The sequence below is a fragment of the Lepus europaeus genome, chromosome 22 (assembly GCF_033115175.1).
Source record: "Lepus europaeus isolate LE1 chromosome 22, mLepTim1.pri, whole genome shotgun sequence".
NCBI lineage: Eukaryota > Metazoa > Chordata > Mammalia > Lagomorpha > Leporidae > Lepus > Lepus europaeus.
In genome coordinates, this window is record NC_084848.1 from 26,193,325 (window position 1) to 26,208,654 (window position 15,330).

General features: G+C 47.5%; 1 protein-coding gene across 1 annotated transcript in view; it reads left to right on the forward strand.

The window, feature by feature from the left end:
* Window positions 1–15,330, forward strand: part of TMED10 (transmembrane p24 trafficking protein 10) — a 41,313-nt gene extending 25,983 nt beyond the window's left edge. Inside the window, exons 4-5 of the mRNA XM_062181109.1 lie at window positions 10,662–10,788; window positions 12,020–15,330. Of these exons, the coding sequence (XP_062037093.1) occupies window positions 10,662–10,788; window positions 12,020–12,141 (249 nt within the window). The 3' untranslated portion in view covers window positions 12,142–15,330. The remainder of the gene's footprint in view (window positions 1–10,661; window positions 10,789–12,019) is intronic.

Here is a 15,330-nt window from a genome sequence, read left to right on the forward strand (position 1 = left end):
CATTAGCAGGAAGCTGGAATCGGGAGCAGAGCGAGACTTGAACCCAGGCCCTCCGATAGGGGATGCAGGAGTCCCAGACAGCATCATAACCACCATGCCAATAGCCTGCGCCTCAGCAATCTTTTGAAGCTTTTCTGATTCAGAAGAATGTAACTTGTATTGATATAGTGTAATGTATATGACAGGCTATTCTAATGTATGGAACACCAAGAGGAGGGTTGTTACAGTCAGAGGTGGAAGAATGAGTAGCAGGGTTTCTAGTTTGTGTTTCCTGCTGCCATTCCCCGCCACAGTCCAATCTTTAAATTCCTGCTCTACGGAATTCTGCCTGTTGGAACTTTTTCTCTAATGCAGTGGCTACCATTAAGGAGTTTATGTTAAATAACAGGACACCTGATGCCTTACGAGCCGTGAGGCCAAGCTTGCTACCTTTGAAAATGTGCCATTCCGGGGGTTCACACGAAGAACCACCTGGACACCACTGTGCTGTGACGTTTTGGAGCTGCTGCGCTTCCTGGAATTGCCAGCATTCTTGGCCTGTGTCGGCCTTGGGAAAGGGGCTTTATCTTCTTGACCTCTTCCTTAACCCAAGAAGGGAATCCCTAGCAGAAAGGAAACCACAGGGCTTCCTCTGCCTGCTTCCTGCTTCGGTGTCTGGCACGTCCTGAGCCTTTCTTTATGCACGTGGTTACAACACAGCTCTGAGCTTCTGTTCCCTCACTGAGAAACTCCCCCGCCACTTTCCTCCGGGCCCCAGACAGCAGGCCAGACGGAGGCAGAGGAGGAGCGGTCATGACACAAGCCGAGGAGCAGTCTGTGTCTCCCTTGAACCTTGCTTAGAACGGCTGTTGGTGTCCCTGGACTGATATCTGTGACAAGAACGCGGATACCAGGAGCACTGTGTTCCCTAGTTAATGACCAGAGCATGTGTCGAGCTTCTGAAGCATTTGGATCTCTGGCCCTGACAATAACGGAGAACCTCTATCTCCAGGGTCTGGACCCTCTGGCGTCAGTATTACAATTCAGGAAGTAGTGCGTTCCTTTAATTCCCTTCTCTTCCAGTACGTTGCTCCCCCAGATGTGTGGACTTTTTATTTCTGAAATCCCATATGGCCCTACAAAATTCAAAGGCAGTCAGGGTCTTCATAGCCAGGCAGAGTACCACACCACCCACCTAAGCCGTTACGGAGGATTGCATTAATTCATGCACTGGGGCATTGCTGTGTAGACAGAACACCTGCCAGATCGTACAGCAGCATAACGTCTTACAGCTTGAGTTCCTTAAACAATGTTTGTTTCTTTAGTGTTCCATACGTTAGAATAGCCTGTCACATACATTACACTATATCAATACAAGTTACATTCTTCTGAATCAGAAAAGCTTCAAAAGATTGCTGAGGCGCAGGCTATTAGCATGGTGGTTATGATGCTGTCTGGGACTCCTGCATCCCCTATCGGAGGGCCTGGGTTCAAGTCTCGCTCTGCTCCCGATTCCAGCTTCCTGCTAATGCGCACGGTCAGAGGCAGCAGGTGACGGCTCGGGTAACTGGGTCCCACCTCTGCCACCCACATGGGAGACTTAGATTTCCTGTGTTGTATTTGAAAGACCCGTGACCACTGTCTTGCTTTGGCTTTTGGGGTGGGGGGGGTCGCATTTCTAGATTCCCCATGGGAAGTGAGCCCTTTCTTCTTAGGCTGTGCTCTGTGAACTAGAGCGGCTGATTGCAGTTGGGGGAGTGAAGGCAGGTGCTGTGCCACAGGGGAGCAGCCGTCTGGCGCATCCTCTGACACCTGACCTGTGTGTGTCCGTTCGTGCTGTGGATGTCAGCATTTTCAACGTGGGTGCAACCCTGTTCAGGCTAGAGTGGGTACAGGGGCCCAAGGACTTGGCCCATCTTCCACTGCTTTCCCAGGCCATAGCAGAGAGCTGGATGGGAAATGGAGCAGCCAGGACTAGAACCGGTGCTCATGGGATGCCAGCACTGCAGGCAGTGGCTTTACCCTCTATACCACAGCGCCGAACCCCCCAAGTCCCTTTCTTAACACCGACTGAGTGACATGACAGGTAGAGCACCTGACACACAGTTGGGGAGTTCAGTAGGTTTCAGCTCCTTTCTCCCTGTGTTCTGGAAGCGCCGGATGACTGGTAGACTAAGTAAGATCATCCTAAACTGCACTTAGCCCTTAGAGTACCAGTGGCATCTGCACTGTTTTGGCACCCGGGTCATCCTTTTGCACCTCTGGGAAGGGGCCTGTGACTCAGACATCTCCCACCCCCAGGGCACGTGGCTTTGTCCTGGATGCAGGTCTGTGTCTACCTTGCCTGTGTTAGTCTAGATGGTCTTCTCACTGGCCGCTGTGCTCCTGGTGTTCACAGGGCTGTGGAGGCGGGCCCGGAGCGGCACACTAACCTGCATGAGTTTGGCTTCGCTGTAGAAGCTTCTCACCTGGGGCTTGATACTCCACTCAGAAAAGCCATCTAGAGAATCTCCAGAGGCTGGATCCTCACCTGTGGTTTAAGAAGCAGTATTGTAGTTGACACCTTTCCCTGGTGTAGTTACATACTAGGGGATTTCAGAAAGTTCATGGAAAAATGGAATTAGAAACTAAGTTTATTTTGGTACCAAAAAAATTGATATCTGTGTAAAATTTTTTCATAGTCAGTATTTTCCATGAACTTTTTGAAGACTCCTCAGAAATTTGGCTCTTTGACCAAGGCATAGAATGTTACAAGTGTTCACTGTGCATCAGGAGTTAGGACTATACAAAATGTAGTTTGAATTTCCTCAGGGGCCAAGTTACTGTGCAGAAGAAGGATAGAAGTCCAAACAGTTTGTGAATGTGACAGTGTATGATTGAGAGCGGTGCTGTTGGGGGAGGGGGCACCTCCTACAGAGCTTTAGGGAAGAAGGGGTCGGTGTAGACAGCAGTGGTGGAGAGGGGCCTCGTGGTTAAGGTAGGATTGTGGGACAGGGCATGCGTGCCTGGAAGTCAGAGGTTCCATCCACACCGATTTTAGAGCCGGGCTTTCTAGTTTTGTTTTTAATGATTTATTTATTTATTTGAAAAGCAGAGTTACACAGACAGAGATCTTCCATCTGCTGGGTCACTCCTCAAATGGCCACAACGGTCAGTGCTTGCCCAGGCTGAAGCCAGGAACCAGGAAGTCCATCTAGGTCTCCCACATGGGTGCAGGGCCCAGGCACTTGGGCCATCCTCTTCTGCTTTCCCAGGTGCATTACCTGGGAGCAGGATCGGAAGTGGAGCAGCCGGGACTCAGCTGTGGCAGGCGGTAGCTTCTAGTTTCAATGCTGAGTACATACTTTGATGACCCTAATGTAGAAAGCTGCTAATATTGATCTGCCACCCTAAGGGCTGAGTCACCTTATGAAATCTTTAGTTTCCTCATTTGTAAAAGGAGGGACTCATTGTAAAATGAAGGCCTTGTAGCTCAAACATCCTTTGTTATTTAACAGCTGCCTGCAACATATGGGGTGTGGCGCCCCCTAGTGGAGAGCCTGTGGTACTCATTCCTCAAACTGTTGCAAAGCACACCTCATGCTATGCAGTAATAAGCTAGACAAATTCTGGTCATCCTTCATGATGTGTGTAATTTGCCTCTTTTAACAGATACTCTGAGCATTCAATCAGTTGTTTAGAGGATGACAGCAATGGCCAGTGGGAATTTTGATACCAAAGTGTTCTTGTTAGCTTTTTGTTTTGTGGTAGGAAGTCTTCATTCTGATAGCCATTGAATGCTTAGGCCCGGGCAAGTGAAAAGAATCTTTATTTTATTTTTAAAGATTTATTTATTTGGCCGGCGCCGCGGCTCACTAGGCTAATCCTCCGCCTTGCGGCGCCGGCACACCGGGTTCTAGTCCCGGTCGGGGCACCGATCCTGTCCCGGTTGCCCCTCTTCCAGGCCAGCTCTCTGCTGTGGCCCGGGAAGGCAGTGGAGGATGGCCCAAGTGTTTGGGCCCTGCACCCCATGGGAGACCAGGAGAAGCACCTGGCTCCTGCCATCGGAACAGCGCGGTGCACCGGCTGCAGCGCGCTACCGCGGCGGCCGTTGGAGGGTGAACCAACGGCAAAAGGAAGACCTTTCTCTCTCTCTCTCTCTCACTGTCCACTCTGCCTGTCAAAAAAAAAAAAAAAAAGATTTATTTATTTGAAAGGCAGAGTTACAGAGAGGCAGAGAGAGAAAGGTGCTGGTCACAACAGCCGGCGCTGCACCAATCCAAAGCCAGGAGCCAGGAGCATCTTCTGGGTCACCCACATGGGTGCAGGGGCCCAAGGACCTGGACCATCCTCCACTGCCCTCCCAGGCCACAGCAGAGAGCTGGACTAGAAGAGGAGCAACCGGGACAGAACTGGCGCCCCAACCAGGACTAGAACCCGGGGTGCTAGTGCCACAGGCAGAGGATTAGCCAAGTGAGCCGTGGCGCCAGCCGGATCTTCGCTTTATTTTAAAATTTTACTCTGTGCCTCCAAAAGTTGTAGTAATAGCAATGGAAAGTCTACGAACTTTATTGGTCTGACAAACTAGACAACTTAGCCAGTTCCTCGTGGCCTAACATAGCTTGTTCACTTACCTCTGATTAAGGAAAACCTTGCTGTAGTTATCTGGTTCTCTTTATCTTTTTGTCGTAGCCACAGACGTGTAAACTCAGACTGGATTCCAGTCCTAGTTCCAGCAAGCTATGAGACTTTGGGCAAGTTGTTAATTATCTCCAAGCCTTATTTTCTCATCCAGAAAACTTCAGGTTAATAACAAACACACTATTTGGTTATAAGGGTTAAATGGGATTATGATACAAAACACCATATTCTGAGCAGATGCCAATAGGTCTGGGTCGTATTCTGCTGCCTTTTCTGTCTTCTCCCCAGTTTCCCTTCAGCCTGATTTGGACCCTTTTATTTGTTCATTTGTTTCTCTTCCATCTCCCTCTGTGTGTGTAAGCATACACACCCTCTGCACTAGCTGCTGGCACCCTGCCCACTGCTGTCCGTACTGCGCACGGCCTGCCCTTGCTCCCTCCTTGTTTTGGGTTGGAACCAGTCAGCCTTGCGTGTCCTTCTCCACCTCCTGCAGTCCTGCCCGCCCTAGGAGACACCTTGCCCACTTCCTGTGACGCTTTCTGTTACCCTCCAGCGAGGCTTAGTCTCTCACTCCTTGCCTGCATTCCTGCCTTTAATGTGCATCTTTGTGGTGCAGGGTAATACACAGTGCCTTCCCTTATGGTCATCGCTTTATCCGGGAGCCTCTCCACCAGACGAACTTAGCCTGACCTGTTCTGCTGCCTTGCAGATAGTAAATGCTCAAAAAAAAAAAAAAAAAAAAAAAAAAAAAACAACTTAGAGTCTTATTTATTTATTTATACAAAAGCCATCCACATTTGTTGGGAACGATCCGGTCATGCAGTCTGACCAGCTCTGAGTTCTTCCTGCAGTGGGCGCTGTTTGGCCCCGAGTTCTTCATGTGTGTGGTGCTTGTGTGCCCTTCTCCCCCTCCTTCCTCACGTGTCAGTCACTGTCCAATATGTCTTCCTGATGCATTATCAGTTTTGGACTCGTAAAGGTTTCCTTTTATAACCAAGTGGTTCTACAGTTATGGATTCCCTCCTCTGCCTCCCCTCGACCATTTGTTTTCTTTTTTTTTCTTTTTTTGACAGGCAGAGTGGATAGTGAGAGAGAGAGACAGAGAGAAAGGTCTTCCTTTTTGCCGTTGGTTCACCCTCCAATATCAGAATTAAGGCCGGCGCTGCAGCTCAATAAGCTAATCCTCCGCCTGCGGTGCTGGCACACCGGGTTCCAGTCCCGGTCGGGGTGCCAGATTCTGTCCCAGTTGCCTCTCTTCCAGTCCAGCTCTCTGCTATGGCCCAGGAAGGCAGTGGAGGATGGCCCAAGTGCTTGGATCCTGTACCCCATGGGAGACCAGGAGGAAGCACCTGGCTCCTGGCTTCGGATCAGCACGATGTGGCGGCCATTGGAGGGTGAACCAACAGAAGGAAGACCTTTCTCTCTGTCTCTCTCACTGTCCACTCTGCCTGTCAAAAAAAAAAAAAAAAAGAATTAAAGGTAGTTTTTTTTTTTTTTTTTTTTTGACAGGCAGAGTGGACAGTGAGAGAGAGAGAGAGAGACAGAGAGAAAGGTCTTCCTTTGCCGTTGGTTCACCCTCCAATAGCCGCCGCGGTAGCGCGCTGCGGCCGGCGCACCGCGCTGTTCCGATGGCAGGAGCCAGGTGCTTCTCCTGGTCTCCCATGGGGTGCAGGGCCCAAACACTTGGGCCATCCTCCACTGCACTCCCTGGGCACAGCAGAGAGCTGGCCTGGAAGAGGGGCAACCGGGACAGGATCGGTGCCCCGACCGGGACTAGAACCCGGTGTGCCGGCGCCGCAAGGCGGAGGATTAGCCTGTTGAGCCATGGCGCCGGCTAAAGGTAGCTATTAGTATCAGAATTAAAGGTAGCTATTAGGCAAAGAATTTTTTTTTTTTTAAATGAGATCTACATTTCAGTAGTGAAAAGTCTGAAAGGTATCTCAAGAGATTTTTATCCCACTAATAATTTCCTGAATGAAGGATGGAATTCAGCAGATTTTATTAAGATAAAATCGACTTGAAAGATAAGAATTGGTTGTGTATGGAGCCTAGACTAGCATCTGCATAAGAAAAAGGATTAGGGGCCAGAACTGTAGCATAGCGGGTTAAGCTGCTGCCTGCAGCGCCTGCATCCCATATGCCTGCATCCCATATGGGTGCCGGTTGAGTCCCGGCTGCTCCACTTTTGATTCAGCTCCCTAATAGGCTGGGAAAGCAGCGGAAAATGGTCCAAGTCCTTGGGCCCCTGCACCCACGTGGGAGACCTGGAAGAAACCCTGTCTCCTGGCTTCAGTCTGGCCCAGCTCCAGTTGTGGTTACTGGGGAGTGAACCAGCAGACAGGAGAAAAAGTGTGATTTTTTTTAAAAGGGGGGAGGGGCGACTGAGGAGTTAGTGATTATGGAAGTAAATGATCTGGAATCCTAGCCGTGTGCAGTGTTGTTAGGAAGAATGAAATGAATCCCAGGCACTAGTCTTTGTGGAAAGAGCTCATTAAATGAAAAAGGGCCCGGTATTGAGGCACAGCAGGTTAAGCTGCTGCCTCCCATGCCAGCATCCCATGTGAACGCCACTTATTTGAAAGGCAGAGTACAGAAATGGAGGGAGAGAGAGAGAATGAGATATCCTCCATCTGCTGGTTCACTCCCCAAATGGCTGGGGATAGACCAGGCCAAAATCAGGAGTCTGGAACCCCATCCAGATCTCCCAAATGGGTGGTGGGGGCCCAAGCACTTGAGCCATCACCCACTGCTCTCCCGGGTGCATTAGCAGGGAGCTGGATCAGAAGCAGAGCTGCAGGGACTTGACCTGGAGCTTGGATATGCTCCCAGCGGCTTCAGAGATCCAGAAGAGGCCCTCACCAGATCCTGACCGTAAAGGCAACCTGATCTTGGAACTCGACTCCCATATTTGTAGGCCGTGGTTTACCCCACTGCACAACGCCAGTCCCTGGGCTTTGGGTTTTTATCTGAGTAGTATAACTTTAGAGCAGAACATACTTATGTGTTGCTTGTACAATTAAAAAAATACTGAAAAAGGATTGGGGATGGGTTAGACCCCACCGTCTTTTGGGGCACTTTAGGCCCTTGGGCTGTTGTTGTGTAACACCCCTGCCATGGCAGGGCAGGGGCAGTTAGTGTCTTCAAAGTAATTTTTTCTTTTAATATTCCTTTCAGCTGGCAGAGGCTCAGCCACAGTTTCACTTCCAGTGCCTTTTGTAAGCCTCTGTGTAGGGAGCCTTAAGTCATTTGCCTCTTGGAAGTTTCCTGCCGTTGCCTGTATACTCTCTCAGGAAGCTCAGGAGGTAGAAGTTGAGAGCAGGAGGGAAGACGTTAAATAGACCACAGTTCAGCTTGTTATGTGTCTCTTGTATTCTTTTTCCCTGAGGAATCTACCTGTCCTGCAGCTCTGTGAAATCAGCAGATACAGAGTCTGAGTTCACAGCAAAGTGCAGGGCACTCAGCAGGGAAAGTCAGCTGGATGCATTAGCCCCTGATTAAATCTTATATCCAAATAAAGAATTTTTTTAAGGTTTACTTATTTATTTGAAAGGCAGAGTTAGAGAGAGAGAGAGGAAGAGACAGAGAGAGAGGGAGGTCTTCCACCCACTGGTTTACTACCTAAATGGCTACAATGGCCAGAGCTGGGCCAATCCAGAGCCAGGAGCCAGGAGCCAGGAGCCAGGAGCTTCTTCTGAGTCTCCCACATGGGTGCAGGAGTCCAAGCACTTGGGCCATCTTCTGCTGCTTTCCCAGGCACATTAGCAGGAGCTGGATCAGAAGTGGGGCAGCCAGGACCGGAACTGGTGCCCATGTGGGATGCCGGCATCGCAGGTGGAGGCTTTACCTGCTAACACAACAGTGCCAGCCCCAGATAAACTGTTTTATAACTATCAGTCACACCATTAGCTCTGGCCAACATTTTAGAAATGTAAGAAAATGTACACATGGTGAACGAAAATCCAGGAGTACCGTCACAAATCTATCACCAGTTTTTATATACTTTAAATATACACTCAATTTTTATATCCCTATTTTAATAGCAGTCTCTAGTTTTTATTTATTTATTTATTTAGAGAGGCAGAGGCAGAAAGAGAGAGAGGGAGAGAGGTCTTCCATCTGCGGGTTCACTCCCCAGTTGGCCGCAGTGGCCAGAGCTGTGCTTATCCGAAGCCAGGAGCCAGGAGCTTCCTCCAGGTCTCCCACGTGGATGCAGGGGCCTGAGCACTTGAGCCACCTTCTACTGCTCTTCCAGGCCACAGCAGAGAGCTGGATCAGAAGTTAAGCAGCCAGGACTCGAACCGGCGCCCAAATGGGATGCCAGCACTGCAGGCAGTGGCTTTACCTGCTGCACCACAGCACTGGCCCCTAGTTTTATTTTGAATAACCTGTCTTGCTTTCACACATTTAGCCAAGAGTATGCATAAGCAAAGAGAACATGAAAATCCCCCTTCCACCCTTCCCGTTTATCCTTTGTTACTGTTGACATTCACCAGAGGAAGAAAAGGAATGGTGAATTGAAGAGAAGAGAAGTGGAGAGTTGTGAAGACACAGTAGTGTACACAGGGAGACGGGGCAGTTGCAGAAAGAGAATTATTTAAGAATTCCTTATGTGTGAAAAAGAGCATGAATATGTAGAAGTTTGGAAATTTGGAAAGCTCTGGTGGTTTAGCCCATCTTAAAGCAGTCATGGTCTAAGAGTGATACTGAAAACCAGAATAATGAAATCCTCGCGAGTGTGATGTGCGTCTCTAGGTAATAGAAACTGTTGGTCAAGGTCAGTGAAAGGAAGACAGTTGATTTCTGTCATTCTTCAGCATATAAGGAAATCTGTGGAGTCTTTTGATAACTGACTGCGTCATTTGGAGAAGTAAAAATAAAGGACAAAATTTTAAGTGTAGGCCAGCGCCACGGCTCACTAGGCTAATCCTCCGCCTGCGGTGCAGGCACTCTGGGTTCTAGTCCCCATTGGGGTGCCGGGTACTAGTCCTGGTTGCCCCTCTTCCAGTCCAGCTCTCTGCTGTGGCCTGGGAAGGCAGTGGAGGATGGCCCAAGTACTTGGGCCCTGCACCCACATGGGAGACCTGGAGGAAGCACCTGGCTCCTGGCTTCAGATCGGCACAGCGCACCTGCCATGGCAGCCATATTGCGGGTGAACCAACAGAAAAAGGAAGACCTTTCTGTCTCCCTCTCTCACTGTCTAACTCTGCCTGTCAAAAAAAAAAGAAAGAAAGAAAGAAATTTAAGTGTAATTTTTGAGCAAATGCAGAATTTATCCTGGCTCTGAGCTTGGATACAAATCTTTTTTTTTTTTTTTTTTTTTTGACAGGCAGAGTGGACAGTGAGAAAGAGAGACAGAGAGAAAAGTCTTCCTTTGCCGTTGGTTCACCCTCCAATGGCGGCGTGCTGCGGCCAGCGCACCGCGCTGATCCGAAGCCAGGAGCCAGGTGCTTCTCCTGGTCTTCCATGGGATGCAGGGCCCAAGCACTTGGGCCATCCTCCACTGCCTTCCCGGGCCATAGCAGAGAGCTGGCCTGGAAGAGGGCAACTGAGACAGAATCCGGCGCCCCAACCAGGACTAGAACCCAGTGTGCCGGCGCCACAAGGCAGAGGATTAGCCTGTTGAGCCACAGCGCCGGCCTTAGATACAAATCTTAAAAGTCGTTGTGGGATTTCCCTGAGAAGACCAGAATCCTCTACAAGCAGATTTTTCTCTAACGTGAGTCTCACACTTTTCTATTAATACTGTTTACTTCTCGGACGTGAATGGAAGGGCAAACAAGGAAAAGGCCGTGTTAAAGTCAGAAATCTTCGGAACGTAGTGCAGCTTACTTTCCAGCCTGCTACAGTACTTCTCAAGAGGCTTTAATGAAAATTACAGTAGAAAAAAGCTCAGATGGAAATAGTCTGTAGGGCACAAAGGACAACCAAATTTTGGTATATGTTGGAATTAGCGACACAGTCAAGTTAATTTTGGCGAAGCTTTAAAAAGACTCCTGTGCTGCCTGTGCTCCTGGGCAGAGGGGTTTTCCAGGGATTGAGTTCCTCATTCCTTTCTTTTCCAGATTGCAAAAGTTGAGAAGCTGAAGCCGCTGGAGGTGGAGCTGCGGCGGCTGGAAGACCTTTCGGAATCCATCGTTAATGACTTCGCCTACATGAAGAAGCGAGAGGAGGAGATGCGGGACACCAACGGTGAGGAGGGGCAGCTCTTATTTCCCAACAAGCTGCACAGGCCCCTGCTTCCCCAGACTTTAAATTCTGGTGCACCCTTTGCCCATTTCACGAAAGTGAGATGTGTGGAAAGAAAAATGTTTTGCTTTGATGGTATAGCTGCTAAAGGGAAAGGAGCCTTGGTAGATTCTCAGAATAGGAATTTCCACCATGATACGCACTTGACCTTATCTTCAGTTTAGAGCATTTCAAATTGATAGCACTAATCTTTGCAATCTCTAACATATATGGGATAGTGAACTTTTCATTTTTCAAAAGATTAATATACTGGGGCCAGCACTATGGCATAGCGGGTAAAACTGCCACCTGCAGTGCTGGCATCCTATATGGGCACTGCTTCGAGTACTGACTGCTCCACTTCTGATCCAGCTCTGTGCTATGGCCTTGGAAAGCAGTGGAAAATGGCCCAAGTGTTTGGGCCCCTGTACCCATGAGAGAGACCCAGAAGAAGCTCCTGGCTTCGGATTCACCCAGCTTTGGCTGTTGCGGCCATCTGGGGAGTGAACCAGCGGATGGAAGACTTTTCTGTCTCTCTCTCTCTCTCTCTCTGCCTCTGCCTCTCTGTAACTCTGCCTTTCAAATAAATGAATAAATCTTCAAAAAGAAAAAAGAAAAAAAAAAGCAGAGCATCTGGGACCCAAACCAATACTCTGATAGTGGACGCATCACAAGTGGCAGCTTAACCTGCTATGTCACAGTGCTGTCCCCTTAACTTAGTTTTTAATATGTTTTTAAAATTTTAGACTTTATTTTCATTGTATCTGAAAGGCAGAGACACACAGATAGAGATCTCTGTCCGCTGGCTCATTCCCCAGATACCCGCAGCAGCCAGGGCTGGGCCAATACAAAGCCCGAACCTGGAACTCAGCCAAGGCTCCTGCATGGGCAGCAGGGACACATGTACTTGAGCCATCACCTACTGAATCCCGGGATGCACACACACAAGCAGGAAGCTGGATCAGAAGTGGAGTAGCCAGGACTCACCAGGCACTCTATACCTGAGCACCAAAATGGGCACCCCTGAAGTTTTTTGTTTGTTTGTTCTTTGTTCTTTGTTTTTGTTTTTAAATTCTCTGAACTCCTACTGTTAGGCCTGGGAACTGGGTGAAGTTAATTGTCTCTTCCCCTGATTGTTGCTGAAGCAGCCCAGGCGACTGGCCCTTCACATTTACAATGCTTTCGTTTTCTGTAGAGTCAACAAACACTCGGGTCTTGTACTTCAGCATCTTTTCAATGTTCTGCCTCATCGGACTAGCCACCTGGCAAGTCTTCTATCTGCGTCGCTTCTTCAAGGCCAAGAAGTTGATTGAATAATGAGGTGCGGTCTCCTCCCACCTTGGATCTCAGCCAGCAGAACATCGCTGGGACGTGCCTGGCCTAAGGCATCCTACCGCCAGCACCACCAAGGCATGTCGGAGTACCACCTACAACCTACAAGTCAATGAGGGACTTCTTTTTAACTTGGTAGGATTTGGACTCATTTTGCAACAATAGGACTATTCTTAGAGTCACCTAAGACAAAAAATAGGGGTTACCTAGATGATGCCAAAGCCAGCATTTGCACTGGGTTTCCTCGTGTGATCTGTTCGAACCGTTTTCTTTCCTTTTCCCACTTGCTCACCAGCTTGGGCTCCCATACCAGTTCTTTTATGAAGATTTGTATGACCACATGGAACCTGTTTCATTCTCATTGTCCCCTCAGGTTTCTTTGCAAAAATACCCTTCCCTTTCTCATGGCCCTTAGCTGAAATGTTTACGTGGCTTCTCGTGATATCCGTTCGTAATTTTATGTCTCCCCAAAGGGACATGGATGTGACACCTCATGAAAGAGAGCTTTGACCTGCAGATAACTCTGAAAGGAAATTTCATTTTAGGCAATTAAAATATTTGTGTTCAACTGCTTGAGCTTTTTTCGTGTATGTGTGTGTGTTTAGTCCTATGCAGTTTTATCACATATGTCAGTTCATGTGACCAACATTGCGAGAGAGAAAACAGTACCATCACACGGTTCCCTTGTGCCTCCCCTCTGTAGCCACAGCCACCTCCCTCCCTGACCCAGCCTCTGGCTACCACTGATCTGTTCTCCATCTAATTTTGTTATTTAAAAACAGACAAATGAAATCATACAGAGTATATCCTTTTGAGATTGATTTTTCTTTGACCCAGCATATTCTCTAAAAATCCATCTGAGTTGTTCCATGTCTCAGTAATTTGTTCCCTTTTTTTGCTGAGTAATATTCCCTGGTGTGAATGGACCGTGGTTTGCTTAACTTTCACTCACTGTAGACATGGGATGTTGTCAGGTTTTGGCCCTTACTAATAAAGTTCCTGTGAACACTGATGCACAGCCTTTTATAATTTTCATTTCTCTGGGAAAAATGCCCGTAAGGGCAATGGCTAGGTTGTATGATAAGCACACGTTTATTTTGATAAGAAAACTGTCCTACGCTTTTTCCAGAGTGGCTGTAACATGGTTTTATGCAATGAGTGACTGATCCACTTTGTCCACCATCATCACTAGCATTTAGTAGTCTTCCTTTTTTTTAACTTTTGGATAGGCTTGTGTAAATGATGTCTTACGGTTTTGACTTGCATTTTCCTACTGGCTAATGATGCCGAACATCTTTTCATGTGCTTTTTTGCAACCCGTATATCCTCTTCATTGAAAAATAATTGTCCCATTTTCTAATTAGATCACTTGTTCTTTTTACATCATTGAGTTTTGAGAGTTCCTCATATATCCTGGATAGAAGTTCTGTATCAGATATGTAGTTGTTTTGGTTTTTAGTATAATTTCTACCATGGAAAAAGAAGTAAAATGTATCAACTCTTTACATGGCCAGTCACTAGTTCCTGTCCTGTGTGTTCTTCCTAGAGAATTAAGACACATGAGGTGTAGAATAGACATCTAGGAAGGTCATGAAGAGAGGAGACACTTCAAAATACATGTTAGGAAAGCCAAGAGTCATTGTGGGGGTAAGAGGTGCCCAAAGGCCAACGGTGATGTAAATAAAGGAAAACAAATGAGCATGTTCATAAACAGTTCAGAAAAATGCCACTTGGAATCTTTCCTACGGCTCCCAGCAAGGTAGGTAGGAGTCTGTTCTTTCTGTAATTTCTTTTTTCATTTTAATTTTTTGTTTACTTTCATCTTCTTTGAAAAGCAGAAAAAGAGACAGATTGAGAGAGACCTTCCATTCATGGGTTCACGGCCCAAATTCCTACAACAACCAGGGCTGGGCAGGATCCCAGAACTCTCCCCAGGCCTCCCATGTGGGTGTTAGGAACCCAACTTCTTGAGCCATCATCTGCTGGCCTCCCAGGGTTCCCACCAGCAGAAAGCTGGATGGGTAGCAGAGTAGCCTGGACTCAAACCAAGCACTCTGATAGGGGATGCGGGCTGCCCAGGGACAGCCTAACCAGTGCACCAAACACCCGCCCTGCAGTCACTTTTTAACACGGCTGTTACAGGCCTTGTCTAATTACAGTGGCAAGAATGAAAGGATTTGGGCCACGTAGTTTGCTGCGGAGATGAAGAAAATGGGAGTGATCGGAGAACACTGTTGTGTTGATCAGGATAAAGTACAAAGGTGGAATAGGAAGTGAGCTGTGGCAAATCTCAGGCTATTTTTCCTGTTAATGTTCCAGCTAGTACAAACCCAGAAGCCTTTTTTTCTTCCTTCGTATGTTCCTCTTATGCGGCATAAAAGTGGTTCTCTTTAGCTTGTGCAACGTTGCCATCTGCTGTCAAGAGTGATTCAGTACTGCTTCAGAGAATTTGGCAGTAGAGGCCTTGCCATAGGGGCAGCAGAGGTTGAGAAAGTCTATCTCACTACATATACTACATGACAGAGCTTGCATGCCAGTAGGGGAAAGAATAAACACATGTATGGGTTAAGATCCATCCTTTGGCTTTTAAATGTGAAATTCCATTCTGTTCCATGAGCTTAACAAGACAGTCACTTATTTCTGATCGGTGCCTTTCCCTTTTTTAATGAGTAGTGAAAGCCACTGTTGGTTATGGTCTTCTGTTCTGACAGAATGTCCGAGAAGGTAGGAGAAGAGTGTGATGTTTCTGTTCCGAAGTGTGACTCTAAGTTTTGTGGAAATCCTTTCACATCCCTTCCTTTTTCTCATGCCAAAACTACCAACTCAGACATTAGTGCTTTTTATTTAAAAGTTGATAGTAGAGCTTGGTGTTATCTTGAAAGTAAAAAGTATTTGCTTTTGGCAGAAGGCTAGTCCAAGAGCAAACGGCTTCCAAGACAGGGATGTTACCTGCTTTCCCCCATCACTCAGCATAATGTTCAGAATGGTCTGTGTAACATAAATGAGACTGATACAGTTCAATTTTGTTATACCATTGTCATGAACCCCTGTCATAAAGCCATTTTTCTATTTGTTTAATGGAAAGAGGCATGTGGGATTTATACAGCTTGACTTATAAGTGTTGGATCGGGGATTTTTGTGTAAATTTTCTCAAATAAAGGCTAGCAGAAACCA